This window comes from Phalaenopsis equestris, unplaced genomic scaffold (genome assembly GCF_001263595.1).
Source record: "Phalaenopsis equestris unplaced genomic scaffold, ASM126359v1 Scaffold209375, whole genome shotgun sequence".
In the NCBI taxonomy this organism is placed as follows: Eukaryota; Viridiplantae; Streptophyta; class Magnoliopsida; order Asparagales; family Orchidaceae; genus Phalaenopsis; species Phalaenopsis equestris.
In genome coordinates, this window is record NW_018228544.1 from 756,885 (window position 1) to 774,939 (window position 18,055).

Genomic DNA, 18,055 nt, shown 5'->3' on the forward strand with positions numbered 1-18,055 from the left:
TATATATATATATATACACTGAATGCTCTCTCAATTACACATTGTAATGATTAATGACGCTGTATAAATAATTCATTCACGTCTCTATCGAAATCAGGATATGATATTTCGTATGGGAAAGGGCTTCAAGAAATCTTGTTGCATGGGATACCCAACATCGATGAGCTAGTACTTGCTTATAAGTAAGCAATATTATGACAAATAACAATAATTACTTTTAAATTAAATTGATTAATTGAACTGAACTGAATGCGACATTAGAAATTATAATCAGGCCTCCGAGTTGCAAATTTAAAAATGCAACTATCATGTCATTATCTTCCCATTTGGTCATTACAAAGCAAAACATATGTTGAAGTCACATATTGTTAATATATTGTGTTGGAGATCCGCATTGACTGATATACATGTGATCTTTTTATTGTTACCAACACATGCATCTACATATGTATAATTAATGACTTACATATTCCTGTTAGAAATTGAAACGAACAATTACTCTTAAGTAAAACATGCCAATGAAGTTATAAATTTATATATCTTAAAGAACCTCCTATATTTGATATCAGCATGTATTTCTCTTGGTGTATCACCAAAACTGAGATCTATTGGTTTAGCAATAGATGAAGGCAATCTAACGAACAAATTAAGATAAATATCAAATTACCTGCTGATAAGCTCTGTTGAATGTTGAAACCATTTGGAAATAGCACACGTCAACTCATTATGTGATAATATATATAAAATGACAATCAATACTTCGTTTCATGTAATTTTGGACGATTCATTCAAATCGTACGAATTTTACAATTTGTTCATGAGATCACATAATATTATTTTGGATATTTGGAACATGTAAATTCTATTTGAATGACCTTGAAAGAACTCATCAATCCATTTGTCACCTACTGAGAAAAATGTCATGCACGGAGTCTTGCACAATTAAGTTTGGTAGTAATCTTTAATGAGATATTGTAACTGACATAATGGTTATTCGTTGAATCGTCTCTATGATTTCTTCATGTGATGGATTCATTAGACCACTTCTTGCATTGCCGAAAGAAAATTTTAATGAAACAATAAAAATAACAACTTACAATAACAGAAGGGTACTTCTAAGTGAATTAAAGTATTGCAATGTCGAAAGAAATATCGAGACACAAATTATTACACAAATTGAATTAATCACATCAATGCAATAAATATAAGTAATAACTCAAAAAGATGTTTAACAAAACATGAAGAAAATCAAACAAAAAATTATTAACGAAAGATCAACTGGATTTATTTAAAAAAAACAACAAATATAATGAATTCTCAACTCCGGGACCATTGTGATGAAGCATCCTGCTTCGTTGGTTCTTCAAAGTTTTGTGGCAAATAAATATAACGACAAGTCCTCAAAGATTTTAAGAGTGCAATCCAGTAGCCTAATGGCTTTAGCCAACGAATTGTTTGTGCAAGCACTGGACGTCATACTAGCACATGAAGTAACTAATTGTGAAATTTGTTGACTTAAAAATCCAGCGCAAGCCTTTTTTTTTTTGTAGTTGACTTTGTTGTGTACTGTGTTTGGATTGACTAGATTTAACGTGTTCCACCTCGTGGGTTGGTTCCTCAAAAATTTTATTTGAATGAGCAAATTCAGGTTCATCTAAATTTTGAAGACTTTCCTGTGTTGTAGCCCACACTTTACTTAAGCTTATCTTCAAGCTTAGGATCTATGTCACAATACTTTTTTTTTTATATGTTGAGCACAACCTACATTTGAAAAAATCAATTAAGAAACAATGTCAAAATATTGAATAATTTTGTAATAAGATTATCTACTTACCAAAAGCTTCTCTCTCTATCATTCCTTTGATGCGTCTATTTTTTTTCTTAATAGTATCTCATTCTAATCCTGTAGCTCATCTCTTAAATTTCTTCCACAATTCTCAATCATTTTTCAACTAATCCCATTTAATTTTTAGTTGGGTTTTATCATATATTATTCTTATCTTTTCATGAAATTGTGTTGTTATGTTTTGTCAGCATTCTTATTGAAATGTGTAGTAGACATGTTGCCTAATTCTATCTCTTTTAAGTATAAATTATAGAAAATGATCTTGACCGTCCTCTCCCAAGTGGCTGATATACCACATTCTTTTTTTTTTCCCATCTTATGAGCTGCAACATTTTAAAGTGATTATGTAATAAAGGTTGACAACATAAACTAAAATTCACAAATCCAAATGTATAAATGAAACAGCCATGAGGAATATGACGAGATATGTGAATGCATAAGAATTGTGTTGTAAGTAATTATTCTAACGATATGTTAAAATAGGTCAATCCCACCAAATCCATAGCAAGCCCATAGTATTTACAAACAAAAGCTCTAAGCTTTTATGTGTTTACAAACATATCACACATTTCTTATGTTCACAAATATTTAACATCACAACAAAGAAAGCATTTATGCACTTATATTAGGTCTCATGTATATAGAAATGCATGTTTATGTGTTAGATATGTAAATGCATAAGAATTTAGCTGCGTAAGCAAATCTTCTAAATTTATGTTGAAGTACCGCCCTTTCCTCTAAACAGAGCAATCCCGCCAATTCTTGTATACCTAAAAGAACATTTCTTATGTATTCCAAACAAAAAACCCATTTCTTATCTATTTCAAACAAAACTCACACCTAGCACAAGAATTCATGTGTACTTCAAACAAAAATACATTTCTTATGTACTTACATATATAGCACATAATTCTTATGTATTTAAAAACCTCACACCTAATTTTCATCACGTAAACATTTTTTATGTACTTACATATCACACATTTCTCATATACTTACATAACAAAAAAATTCTTAAGCATTTAAAACCCTCACGCCTAAACTTTCATCATCACGCACACTGAATGCATAACATAGCCCCCAATTATGCATAAAATCGAGTTGTATGTCAGTACACGCCACCAAATGCCACCGATTTCTTAACAAGCCAGCCTACCACTTCAACCAAAACTATAGCAATCTCATCACATGCATACCAAGGGTACAATGTTTCGAAAAAAAGCACACAAAACTTGTGTATTTACATACATAGCACACGTTTCTTATTTACTTACATGCAGAGCACAAATTTCTTGTATTTACAAAGCTCACACCTGAAGTTTCATGATTACACACCCCTCCTCCACCCAAATTCAGAGCAAGCCCAAAAAATTTTAAAACAAAATCACACAATCCCACCAAATCCCGAGTGAGCCCAAATAAATTGGAAATGAAATATCAATCAATAAATTTCAAGCACATAGCATGAAATGTACTCAATACAAACGGAGAAACTGCAAAGGGAAGTGAAGGGAAGGGAAGGGAAGGGGAGGGTAATATCACGAATAGGATGGTAATTCCACAAATTACTCAGGGGCAGCACTGGCATTTTGTGCTCCCACAACGCTCCGTAGGGAAGGGAAGGGGAGGGTAATATCACGAGTAGGACAGTAATTCCACAAATTACTCAGGGGCAGCACTGGCATTTTGTGCTCCCGCAACGCTCCGTTCCATGGAATCGAAGTGTCGCTCTCGGTTCCCAGAATAAAGTTTTGGGGACAAAATTTTCAAAAAAGCATAAGAAATGAGGCTCTCCAAACAACATATTAGGTGCTTTCTTTGGAAAGCACCTAAAAAGCTGTCCCAAACGGGACCAGGCCCAATGAACCAAATTTTGGCTTAATTTGAACATAAATCTAAGACAATGAACCAAACCCAATTCATATCATTTGAATTGATCACAACATATAAGAGACTGAGCTAATTTGAGAATGGATTGAAAGGTACATATATGCATCCCTAAATGCACATGAATGTAAGAATTATTTTATGGCCAAATTTGCATTTTTTTTGTTTATATATATATATATATATATAGTTTTATGACACCAGAAATTAATTGATATTAGATTTTTTTTTTTTACTCAAATTGAGATCAGGTCATGCTCCAATAACTAAATAGTACAAATTGAGGCTAAATTGAATGATTCAGGATCCATCTTGAGTTGGGTTCAGATTAACTCAATATTAAATTGCTATCAGTCTTTATCCTCGCAATCAAACGCATATTGAGATAAGCTTTCTTTTAGTGTTTATTCATTTTCTAGGTCTGGTGGTACAAACACCAACAATAAGCCATGACTGCTAAAGAACTCTAGACGCAGTAGAGTTTCTATACTTGTTAATAAATGTCAGCTGCTACTGCAATGAAAATAGCAGCAAGAGACCACACACACACAGACTGTCCAGAAAACTCAGTTACAAGTTAGAACTGTGACTTGTCAAGGTTGTCGAAGTAAGGATGTTCCATTGCTTCCTTTGCAGAAATTCGATTTGACGGATTATACTCTAGCATTTTCTGCAAAACAAGTAGCAAAAGTAATCAGATAGTGCTTGAATGTGTAGCTATAAAATGAAGAATCCCAAGATGCTAGATTAGAATGCTCACCCTGCCAAACAAAAGAAAAAAAAAAGTACTTAGATTAGATGACTGATCAATGCAACCAAAAATTTTAATGAATGATGATGATGGCACTTATTTTTTTAGGCTAATTTTAAGGGTGTGAAGGACTGAAGCTTGACCTGCATAGTTAGTTGTTTGCTCAATTTGAGCTTAGCTCATGTTAGATTATGCTGAAAAACTTATTTTTGTGTTTGAGGTTGTACTCAGCTCAAATTATACCATTAAATTTCTGGATGTATAAAAAAAATTTTAAATTTTTTATCTTGAAATGTATTGCATAAACAATATGCATTTGAGTCTGAGTAGATGATGCTTCCAATATTAGCTAAATGTTTTATTCGATAACTAATCCCTGTTGGTTCTGTGCATAATGGTAAAAAGAATAGTAAATTTACCGATAGAAGGTCAATTCCTTCAGGTTCCAATAAGGGGAGAGCATTAGCCATGCTCTGGGGCTTCCACTGTGGATAGTCGTGCCAGTCTCGCAAAGAAGAGACTCCAGGCCACTTCTCTTCATCAGGAGTCCCAAGAAACCTTCAAGTTTCATTAGTTTTGTCAGATAAAAATGGCGGCAGAAAACAAAAATGGATCTTTAATACCACATATATACTGGAAAAAAATACTTCGTAATGCATGATTATAAAATATTTACAACATAACTATTTAGAAGCTGTTTGGGATCAGTTTTATTTAGTGTTTTCTACTTTTTGTTCATGTTTTGATTTGAAACACAAATATATTTGCTATATCTGATTAAGAAGATATGGTTGTTTTTTAAATTACTCAAAACACCTAAATATTATTTTAGGTGTTTTTGAAATATGTTTATTTATTTTTAGGAAAACAGGTTTTGAAAAACCAAAAAAAAAGCATAAAAAAAATGATCTCAAACAAGGCCATAGGTAAAACAAAATGTGGTCTAAGTGCTAAATAATTCATGAAATATAATAGAACTTCAAAATTTTCATATTGTTTACTTGTCCAATAATTCAATTTTCAAATCATTTAAAAGCTTGACTACAGTTTTACAAAACGACAACAATTTGTATATGTAAATTTTACTTATTCATGACAATTGACAACCATAAATATTAGCTCTAGAAGTTTGGTCATCATGTTTATTATTAGTTTTTCATTATCTAGTAATTTTTGTTGATAAATATTGGTAATTATTTTACTAATCTAACTGCACTAAAGAAAGGTGCTTCTCTAAAGACAAACAGTCATATCTACTAATGTAAATAAATGAGTGATTTAATATTCAGGTTTGTTCATTTGCTAGTGATTTAATACTAAATACAAAATGTTCATGCTACAGATATAAATTAACAGATCAGTTCACGTTATCAGCAAAATTTCCCAACAAAATACCTGAAAATATGAAGCAATTGCTGTAACTCTGAATCACCAGCAAATAAAGGTTGTCTCCTAACCATTTCGGCTGCATTAATCACAATACTATAAGGAGGAAGCCAACGTGGCAAAGACGCAAAATGCCCCATGGTAATGAAAATTGAAAGATTTACATGCATACCACTCAATTCCTATGTATTTACATATCTAATACCTAAATTTTACTTTTTACAAATACACCAGTTTCACTTATATATTGCTAAGAATTTTAGTATTCATATTGCAAACCACATCTAAAAAGAAATTACTTGTCTCTGGTTACCAACAATCCTTCTACTTACCAAAAATGCACCCAACTGACCACATATCCACTCCGATCGAGTAGTGTGTCGATCCAAGCAGAACTTCAGGAGCTCTATACCAAAGTGTAACAATCTAAAATGACAAGGAGATGAGTTATTCAGAAATACTCTATGATTCAAAGAGGTGTGTACGGATAGGAACACGATAAGATACGAACAGCTCACAAACTTACTTGAAAATAGCATTTGAAATCTCATGCCATAATCATATTGACATATAAATCATAGTTCTCATTACATAAGACTCTTGAAATCAACTCTGATAGAATCTTAATTCTCATAGTTAGAGTAGCATTATTTGTGAAAATATATGCCCAACGCATAGACAATGGTAAAATTCTAATTTTATAACAAAAATGGTAAAAAGGAGATTTTAAATGTTGTGTCTTGGACTTCTTAAAACATTAATGAAAGACAGTTATTTTGAGTGGAGAACATATACTCAATTCGTCAAAGACATTATTGCAAAGAATTAAAAACCTCGTGCGTGTAGCTCTTTAGAGGAATGGTGAATGCTCTTCCTAATCCCAGATCTGCAACCTTCAAGATGCCCTTCTCTTTGTCAACCAGAAGATTCTGAGGCTTCAAGTCTCTGATATATTGTAAAACAACTTTTAAATAACTGGGGCCATAGTTTATGTTAAGCAATTAGGGGGCTTCTATAGTAACAAATTTGGCAGTATTTGGCTGCATCACCAATTTACGTTAAATAGGTTTCAGTAAATCTGGATTTATCAAATCTATTTTGACGAAAAAAAGCTTTGAAGCCACAGTCTTAAATCCGACTGCGACTCGGATTTAATAAATCCGGATTTACGTGAGGCAGAAGACGAAACACAAGGAAAAAACAGTTAGAACGCGATAAAATTTGGTTGAACGAAGCATGGATTTAAGGTTCAGATTTTTTATGTTTGGTTGGATTTAAGCTAAATTCTTTACTAAATCCGCCTATTAATTGGCTGCCAGAAATCACCTTACATAGGATTTAACTTGAAGAAAAAAATGTCAGTCTCCTTCTCAATTTATTCTCGATTTTGCCTTAAATCCCATATTTAGTAAATCCAATTGTGAGCAGTATTTAGTAAATCAGAATTTACTAAAGCTGGCAAAATGTTACCATACAGTCATAAGTATATTTCAGACGATAAAGTACGAACCTGTGCAGCACTCCATGGCTGTGGCAGTGGTCAACACCTTTGCACAACTGATACAAGAAACTCTGGAGGAAGAGAGAATACTTGGCTCATTAGAATAAAACAAGTGGCACAAAACGTGAAAAAAAAAAAAATTAGTAGTCATTGCTATAAATTTCTTATGGCTAATTCTATCCCTTTAAACAGCAGAAGCAGTGATAAGATATGTAGAAAAAAATTTACGAGAAAATGTCTAATTATATTAAAACTTTAAAAAAATGTTCCTTAAAGCCATAGTTTAAAAGTTTTAAACTTTTATAACTAAGCAATCAATTAACTAATCATTTTATATAATGTATTTATTTACCAAAATTAGGATATTATATTATTATTGTATGAATTTTATTATTCATCTTAATCACTAAATCATCCCATATTAGTTAATATTCTTCAATCTAACATAGACAAATCTTATAGCACTCTAGATTGTAACATTAATGTGATTTTACAAAACAGTCATTAGTTTTACTCAACAGCACATTAAAGCGAGAGCAAAGCCAAATAGAGTCTTGGGGGTTACTTCGTATCCTAGTTGGCAAGCAAGTTTGATCTTAAAATGCTGCCAAACAGAATAATAATTTTCAAGTTCTAGTACTCTCAAGATTCACGAAATCTAGATTTACAAGATTTACTAAATCCTATCATGTCCGCACAAATATTTTTAGCTAAAGAGTGAATATTACGTGCGAAGTTTGTATATGCAGACCATGATATTGGGGTGGTATTGCCCCCTCAATATTGTTCCAATACCACCTCAATACAACGGCGATACCACCAATATGTGCCTAATCTGCACCTATCATGTACGCACGTACTATTTTTTACCAAAATGATAAAGTTCTTTCTCTGACAGTGAAATAGAGAGAAAAAGCACGGCTTTTATCATAAAAATTCATGATAGACATAAATTTTCACCTCTAATTTACCACAATAACCTGAGAACTAAAAAAATAAAAAAACTAAACTTTTACCACTGGAAACCATTATACCTTCAAGAAGATCGATCAATCCACCAAACTCAGATCTTACATTCGATTAAGTGTCAAACAGCACAATCCTCATAAAAAAGACCACACAAACTAAAACTAATGAAAGAAAGAAAAAAACAAAAAGGGTAAAAAGATTAAACATGCCCTGTTACTCATTCTAAATCTTAGGTGAATGCAGATCTCGAGGTAGGAAGTATTCCCCACCTGAATCACTCGAGATGGAAAGCGGCTTAGGATTTGGCCCTCGGCCCTCTCTTGTAAGAATCAATGTACTTCTTTAGATCGGTGTCCAGATACTCAAACACGAGGTAAAGAAGCCTCTTCCCATTCTTCTCAACATGCTCCACGCGCAACAATCTGCAAAACGAAGCAATCAAAATCCAAGAATCGCCGTCCAAGAAGAAGACACAACAATGGCGAGTCGATAGATACCGGACAACGTAAATGCTTTGAGAGAGCATTTGCAGAAGGGAGATCTCGCGGAGAGTGGTCGGCGGGATTCCTTCTTCGTCCATTTCAAGCCGCGTCTTCTTGAGAGCCACCAGCTGCCCCGTGGTCTTGTCCTGAGCCTTGTAAACTTTACCGTAGGTTCCTTCGCCGACCTTCTCCAGCTTATCGTACTTCTCCATCTAGCTCGCTCTCGGTACCTCGTTCTCAGAGGATGAACCCTAGTTTTTTCAAATTGTTGCGAAGAGGGAAACCGGTAGAAGATAATATTAGAAATCGACCGTTATTATTTGTTTATTTATTTCATAAATGAAGCCTGGGCCCATAGGCTGGTGAAGCCCATTAAAACGGCTACATGAGTTCAATTTTTGAATTTAGATTGGAAAAGAAGCAATCATAAGATTTAAATAAGTGTATTAAAGAGGAATGTACATGTACTTCTCAGAGGTTGTCACATGTGCTAGGACTCCCAATTCCTTTCCAAGGGATATCTTATGGGTGGCAAGGAACCCAACTTGTACAATGTTGATATGTATTAATGTTTGGCTAATTTAATTTTTGTTTTGTTTGAATGCTACTTGTATTTAATTTTGGTCATGAACATAGAGCTTGTGTTCCATTTATTATTGCTCTATCATGCTCCCATAGGATTGCAATCCCATGGCTATGATTATCATGTACGTATGAGATTAATGGAAACTTACAAGTGTGTGTGTGTCTTTGAACTTTTGAATAGCCAAATTCGATTAAACAAAGATTTGTTCCTATTTTACTTATTTAAGACTAAGTTCAATATATATGTTCAAGTTCAACTATTTCTATAACAAGCAATGTATTAAAATTTTTTTCAAACCAGTCAATTTAAACGGATGGATTGTTAACCGGCATGCCTAGGGTATAAGATCAAGATCAAATTAGATTGAACCGAGATAAACTATACCACTTTTAAACCTACAATGGTTCTATAAAATTGCTTGATTTTTATTTTGTTAAATCATAATTGTTGCTATTAAAATCAAATGATTATTATAGTTGTATTTTATTTAATATGTCACTGATGATATATATTAATCATATAATAGTTAATTGATATTAATATTAGCCCATAGCCGTAAAAACTTTTGTCTCATATTTTTTATTTTCTCTAGAATCACTAATGCAAAAATTGATGGTTTATTATTCGAGAATAAGATGAGTGCATTGTTATTGGAAATATTTTAACATAAAAGTAATATATTGCTAGATATTATAGTCTTTATATTTCTATTATTTACCCTATTTAAGGTTAGTTTAGTCTTCTTTCTTATTGTATATATATTTATCTTTTACTCTTGTAATGAGGTGATTTATGCAATTGAAACCCTAGCCACTTTTCCATTGTCTCTTTTCGTTACATGGTATCAGAGCGAGTTCTGATTCCTAAATAGAGATCAAATTTGATCCAAAACATTCTAATACAAAAAAAATTGTTTATCAACTTTTATAAATCATTATCTAAGCTTGAGATGGAAAGCTTATATTGGTCTCTCTTGTGTAAATAAAAATAGGCATAATATTCTAAACTACAATATTAAACTTTTCTTAAAACAAACTATTAACTAATAAAACACATTTTGATCTATTCTAACTTACATATTCTTACCATTATTTTTTGTAACTCGTTGTCTAAAATTGAGATTGAAAACATATAATGGTCAAATTTGTATGGATGAAATAAACCTACTTGTATAAACTTTTAATTGCCCCTGTAAATCACAATGAATATAGTCTAGATTATCTCTGATGTTGTGTTTTATTGCATGAATGTTGATGTTGTAACACAACTTGCTTACTGAGTTATGTCAAGCTCTAATCATTAATGTGCATAAGCATAAAATGCTAGAGCTTGGTATTATTAACAGTGGTAGATGTAATAAGATTATAGAATTACTTGATATTAGCCCATTGAAGTCATGAATTATTAATCATTAAACCCCTCATAACCACCAATACACCTTTGGCGACTTTTATCAAGCCTTTTCTAATTTTTAAAATGCAGTAACCTGCAACATGTTAATGGAAATTTGATCACCCTTGAGTTTGGGAACATACCATTTACTTTGTAAAGTTTAATTACAACTATTAACAATTCAATTGCAATGTAGCACCTGACAATGTATGAATAAGCTTTATAGTCTCCCAAAAAAATATTCTTCCATGTGACTGTTCCTTTTCAACATCATTCAAGCAAGCTTCATAAAGAGTCATGTGGAATGAACACGCATGCTTAATGATCCAATCATTGATGGCACTCTTGGTTGGAACAAGTAGCACTTTAGATGACATGTATCCATCTAAATTTGAAACAATAACAACATTTCCATCTTCATTTAATCAATCCCTTGTTATTTTAATTTTTTCACACAATCTTGATTTTCCCTTCCTCATGGCAATATAAACATTTTTGTGACATCTTGGATTTTGATCTAGACCTTGCATTTAATTATTGTTATCTTAGATTGAGGTTGGGATATTACATTCTAACTTTTTACATTCATGTTGTTTCATTGCTTCTTCATTCATGTTGTCGATAAGTTGCTACCACATTTGCTTTTAGTTCATTCAAACTTTCTTTGAAAAACTTAAAGCATAAGAATAGATTTCATGTTTTCATTTTCAAGCTTTGATTGTGATATAACCATTTGCCAATAATGTTTTTATGTATGATTTTTGTGGGAGATGAGAAGTGTAATCCCTTGATCTTATGTGATCCTTATAGTAACTCTTAAATCAAGAATGATCCTATTTAACTTATTTGCATGCTATCTAAGATCTTTTGAATCCTCAATTTGAAGAGCTTATAATTAGTTCTTCAAGAATTGTATGTTTGTCATGAATTTCCTTGAGAAAATGGATTCTAGCTTCTTTAAGAATGTCATGCATTGCAAGCTGTCAATTACAATACCCTTGCCTTTGCCCAATCAACCATCGAAGAGAAACTATATTTTGTGATAGAATCCAAAAGCCCTTGATAAATAAGCATGGTTTCATCTTAATAATGTAAATACTAAAATTGCCCTCATAAGCGCATCTGCCACTTTCAAACTTTTGCATTGATGGCATCTTCTTCTCTTATTTGCTATAATATGAGTTGTTTAGAACCTTGCGAACACAAAACAACACAAAGAAGAAATGTATGGAAAAATAAATAATAAAGCTACAAAAAAAGTTGAAATCAAAATATAAGTGTGTATTTAGTTACATTTTAGGTAATAAACATGAATCTGAAATATGAAAATCTAAACAAGCGTCACTCGTTCCTTCATAGAGAAAACTCGAGGGAAAAAGGAGAAAATTAAACTTTAAGGAGAAGACTTAAAAGGAGCACTAAGAGTCTGAAGATTTCTAAACTCCACTCATTTGCCATCAAACCTCCACCGTCCTCAACTTATAGTTTGACCATTACTACCTAGTGGCTACCACGATCATTGGATTGTCCCCACCATTGCCAACATTGAATTAGTAACATTGTAGGAATGCTATCACATCAATACCATCGTCATTGACGTCATCATCAAACTACTATTTCTCGGCTCCCACCATTAGACCATCACTCATTTATTGCCATTCACCAATATTTTTGTCATCTATTAAAAAAAAATCAATTTGAAAACCCACAATAACCTTCTTCTATTCAAGCTACATAAAAAATTTATAACATATATCTATATAGTAAACTTATCTCAATTGTATTAGGATTCTTTTTTTTTTTTTCAGTTTCAAGTTTTTCAAGAAAAAATCATGGGCAACTCTCATGCTCATTTCTCTTTTATTTGAATGCAAAACTTTTGTGCAAAGCTAAGATAATAAATTTCTATACTTTGTCTTCATAAACTTCTAGAACACAATAAATATACGAGATAGCACACAATGTCTGAAATTAAAGATTTATTATATAAATTGGTCATTCATATATAAAATATATCAAAATATTTTGATACAATGAAAATAAAAAAAAATGAAGTCATACAGTTAACTCACATATACCAACCTCCTAACTTGCTAAAACTCAAAATCTTAAGAAATAAATAAAAAAGCAAAATTTTATTTGAATTCAGTTTCATTTTTGACTTTTTCATTATCCTTAATTCTAGTCCTCCAATCAAAGCCTAAGCCAAGTTCAACTCTCCTTGATAGAGTTATGATGCACCAAACATTGTTGTAATGAGGTATGTTGTGTACGACATATGGAAAACATGGACACACGTCTAACACATGTAGGCACATATGTCACATTTCCCATTTTAATTAAAAAAAAAAAGGTATAAAAAGGAGATGTGCATTTGAATTTTATGAACATTAATTAAGCAAATTATTAAATGTTAGTTTTTGATGATTTATATTATATATACTAAGTTATATTTTTTATGTGCAGTTTTTCAAAAAAAAAAAAAATTGATGGTTACATTTCATTAAGCTAATATTAAATTTTGTTTATTTATTATTAGTATTATACTTAATTATTATTATTATAATAATAATTCTTATTAACATGATTTTTGAATGATATAATAATCTTTTATTTATTTTATTTTCAATCTCAAATATTATTATCTTTTTAATCTTATATTGTTACCAATTTCTTACTTACCTCATGTTTTTTTTTAATTTATGTTATTATTTATATGATTTTAAAACATATAAAATATATAAATCCTAATATTATGTCAAATAAAGGTTTATTTTGTTTTTAAAAATAAGAATATTCGTACTCATGTTATTGCCTGCCAGTCCACGTATTATGGAAAAATTATTCCATACGGATCGGACACCGCACACAGGATGCGTGCGGCGTCCGATCCTGATAGTAAATCAGGTGATTTACGGTTAGGATGTATTTCGGTGGGTCCCACTTAATTTTTTTAAAAAAAAACTGAAATAATCCTGACCGTAGATCACCGTGATCTACGGTCAGGATCGGATGCGGTGTCCGTATGCAATAATTTCTCCGTATTATGGGGCTTAAAAATGTGTTCTCATTTTTGTATTAGCAAAAATATAAAACAAAAGAGGCCCAATTAGAATGTATAAATTAAAAAAAGGGCCAAATAAGAAACTAAACCCGCCAAGTTCACCAACTCTCTCATTATCTATGTTCACCTGTATTGATAGTGCAAATGAGGGCTAAAACATTATGTAGTTGAGCTGTTTCATCTCTCTCTCACTTAGCTTTTCTAAAGCTCAAATAATTTGGTTACCTCTGGACCATATTTATTCTATCATTTACACAAATGTTATTAAAAAATATTGAGATTTGGATGGATTAGGGCGACATATGTGGCTATAGAGCTAAGGGTCGATTGGCTTGGCCAAACAGACCAATTTAATAAAATCCGTCGCTTCACTACAACTAAGAAATCATATTTTAGAACCCTAAATATACTTATAGGAATTTAAAAATACCACTGTATACAATTATATGAAATAAGTTGTTAGATCTTGATTTGTGAATAAACCCGTACATTTTGAGAAAAGATTTAGAAAGAATGATAAGAACAAGAGAGCAACGAGACGATTAATCCTATATAATTTCTTGGGATCGATCCCCCCATTTTCTATAATGATGTCATTTATTTATAGATGGGTTTGTTCGTAAGTTAGGGACGTCACAAATAATATAATTATGATACATGAATCCTAAGGGATATTGTTTTTATTTTAATTATATTTTGATATGAGATGTTATATTATTCATATAACAAATTGCATTGATGGTTGTTTCTCATGAATGCACCTTATTTGACATATCATCCTTGGTATTGCCTTTGTCAGCTTAGTCAATTATTCAACAGGTATGTGAGTGTGGTGACTTAACTTGGGAGTTTAGTATTCAGTTTTTCATTCCTATGCAGTTGGGCATACCTGTTTGATAAATTGATTGCTTCGTCTTAGCCGACTAACTTTGTTTGATAGAATGGGCAAATTGCACTTTCAAATTCCTTGGGTCAAACGATTTGGTTGAGTTAGTTAAGCCAGACACTCACGCTAGTTTAATCGTTTAGTCATATCAATTTCAAAGCAATCATCAGGACATAAAAAAACTTCAACAGAAGTAGCAAGCATTAATGGGTTGGCCGCTCATACTCGTCAACTATTATTCAATAATTCTTACAATACTAATCGAGCTCTACAGTTGGTGTTCGATAGCGTATCAACTTGTACTTGTTAACTATATTCGATAGTTAGTACTTGGGCGAACAAACTCGCCAACTCGTCTAAGTACCATATATATATATTTTTTAATTTATTATTCATCCATTGTAGTTGTGTAATTTGTTAAGATATTTATTATTTTTATCATAAAATATTTAAAATAAATATTAATTTTATATTAAATATTTAAATTTAGAAAAGAATTTAAGTGTATTATATGATTTATAATAGTTTGGTAAAAAATCAGGGGCCACAAATGTGCCTCGCTAATTCCATCATTTCCTATAGAGAGACGAAAAATATGCTGAAAAATTATGACTTGTTTTGAAGTAGATAATTGTGGCATGTAACAATAAATATTTAAAGTTCTCAGTGAGCACTTAAAGGCCCTACAATTCTCTGAAAGACATGGCGGCTCATCATGATCTAAAATTCTTCAGAAGTATTATCAGCAATGCTCCCCTTTATATCCTAAGCCAAAAAATAAACTAAATTGAGGCATATGTATAGATTTTAAGAATGACAACTTCATCATTTTTTAAAATATATCAAAATGTTATCTTTGAATGCAAGCAATGAATGGTGTAAGTTGCACTTTTCTATGATCAATCAAATCATGACCATAAAATATTGCTTTTAGAATGGCCTGACTAGCCTACTTATTGAGGTTGAGTCAAGTGGCTAACAAGGTGGTTAGGAAGTATTTGCCACCATTGACATCTCAAATTGCTTTTGTGGCTACTTGGTTCCATAGATTGGATCACTAACATGAATGGTCTGTTGGTCTTCTCAAATTGGCTTGATAAATTCAAGGTCATTAGGGCATAAAACATGGATGATTTTGTTGTTTATTGAATTGTCACAACACGGCTGAAATACAATTATTTTTTGTGTCGTTCTAAACATATATATTCTCTAGCCAGCTCAAACAGAAAAATGTTAGTTGATGGGTCATTTTGACCAAGGAAATCTACCTAACTATGTTTAAGAAAAGTTCTTCTCTTTGTTTCTAGTTTTATTTTTTTTATTTTGTTTTTTTTTTCTTTTCTTTCCCATTAAAATATCAACATTTCTTAAATGATTTCTTTTCTTGAATTTATAATAAATATTTAGGAAAATTTTTTGTAGTGGCGTTTACATACATACATACCATACAATTCTTTTTCTGCTGCATATCTAATTGTACATAAGAAAAGGTGTACTGCTCAAATATTGATGAGACAAATGGACTTGATCGAATGAGATGGGTGACCGAAAGGTTTCTCCATACTGCCTGGGGGTCGCCGCAAGCACGTTTCAAGGGATGATTGTCAGGTGTTGAAGAGCCAAACCAAATAAGTGTGATAGGTTGCGGTCGCCTAATGCCGACCGACCTAGGCCAAGTGACTACAAGCAATGTATGGACAGTTGATGTAGACCACACTTATCGGGACAATAAGTAGATCACAAGTTCGAAGGAGTAGACCGCCCAGAGTCTGATGCTTGATGTCGCACGATCGACACTCAGACTCGTGATGAGACAGCTCAAAACTGGGAACATATCAAACTCGAGATAAAGGTTGAAGGGGCATGATACTTCATGAAAATGATGTCCTTTTAAGGGAAACTGGCAGAGACAAACAACTGAACTAAAATTGTAGAGAATACCACCCGAACCTTTTTGTATGATTCTTTTATTTTAATTGCTATGACATGTCTTTTGAGGGTGAGACCCACTCCTATAAATAAGTCACACTGTATAGCAAAAGAGAAGATCAGAGAAGATCTCATGATTCCCATTCTTCTGCTAAGGAATCTCTGTCAATTCACTAATATTTATTTAATCTTTTTCTAAGGATTCTTATTTTCTCCTTTTTTGTGCGCACTCTATCCATTGGACGTGACTCGATGACGATCTGGTTTCTACATTATATTATATATATATATATATATATGTATAAATTGTGGGATAATTACGTAATCTTCTCCTTTTTCTAACATACATTTTATTTATGCTATAAATTCAAATATAAATAGTGATTCACTTAAAAAAATATTTAAAAAAACAAAAGAAATATAAAACAGCGCATGACAAGACACGCACATGCAACTACTTCTCACTGCTGACCCATTCATGCCCCGCTGATTTGGCTTCAATTTCTCCAGTTCATACTAACCACATTTGATGAAGACTCTCAGGTGAAAGGGATGGCGCCATTGAATTCAAGCCGCCTGACTATTTGTAGCCTGATGAAGGCTTCTTCTCCAGAATAGCCATGCAACCTGTCGCCCGCCTATTAATCCTTCATTAATATTGAAGAAAATATAACCATGCAGAATAAGCCTTCCTTCTTATTGATCAGACAATCAATTTATGATGACATCCAGGCATGAAAACTTCCGGGTTTTACTTCTTTTTTTTTTAAATTATTTTGAATATTAAGAACCTACCATGTAGGGTTGTGAATTTAGCTTGAAGTTCGTTTGATTGTTTGAAAATTAATTTAAATTTTTGTTAGGATAGAGATCGGATTGAATAAATAAGTCGAGCTATGAGTGGTAAGTTTGGATCGAAATTTTTTTCAAGCCATATATGAATCGGCTCCTACTTACTCGAGATCTGCTCGTAGTATTTTTTATTTATAAAAATTATATATACAATGCTATGTAAAATTCAATATAATGACTCTTGAGTCAATTTCGAGACGACCCCAGCTTAGCACTAAATCTGATTGTTAACAGCCCTACTAATTAGGCTCCCTGTTAATTTAAATAAGGATTATTTACATACATACCACTCAATCGTTATCTGTTTATGTATTTTACATCTAAACACCTCTCTCTTTCTCTCTCTCTATAAAGTTTTCCTCCGCATAATTCTTTACAATTTAAAAAAAAAATCAAAAAGTAATATTTTTGATGAGATATGAAATACTAGGGCTGTCAAAACGGCTCATTGTTCGCGAACAGCTCGTGTTCGGCTCGTTAAGAAGCTCGTGTTCGACTCGTTAATTTCGTTCGATAAGTTAACG

The 18,055-nt window shown here is 32.1% G+C and overlaps 2 protein-coding genes across 3 annotated transcripts in view; one reads left to right on the top strand and one right to left on the bottom strand.

The window, feature by feature from the left end:
• Positions 1 to 5,894, top strand: part of LOC110036623 (probable calcium-binding protein CML27) — a 9,020-nt gene extending 3,126 nt beyond the window's left edge. The window contains exon 2 of one of the 2 annotated variants that reach the window (XM_020741109.1): positions 5,827 to 5,894. The gene's annotated coding sequence lies outside the window, so the exon portion shown is untranslated. Of the gene's footprint in view, positions 1 to 4,926; positions 4,943 to 5,826 lie in introns of those variants that run through there. The other variant, XM_020741110.1, reaches the window with a different exon arrangement.
• Positions 3,996 to 9,194, bottom strand: LOC110036622 (cyclin-dependent kinase B1-1-like). The gene is given in 9 exon segments (XM_020741108.1): positions 3,996 to 4,403; positions 4,904 to 5,042; positions 5,880 to 5,949; positions 6,203 to 6,296; positions 6,704 to 6,815; positions 7,381 to 7,442; positions 8,610 to 8,657; positions 8,660 to 8,762; positions 8,838 to 9,194. Coding segments are annotated over 9 exon segments (918 nt in total). The 5' UTR covers positions 9,035 to 9,194; the 3' UTR covers positions 3,996 to 4,310.
• Between the last annotated feature and the right edge of the window lie 8,861 nt (positions 9,195 to 18,055).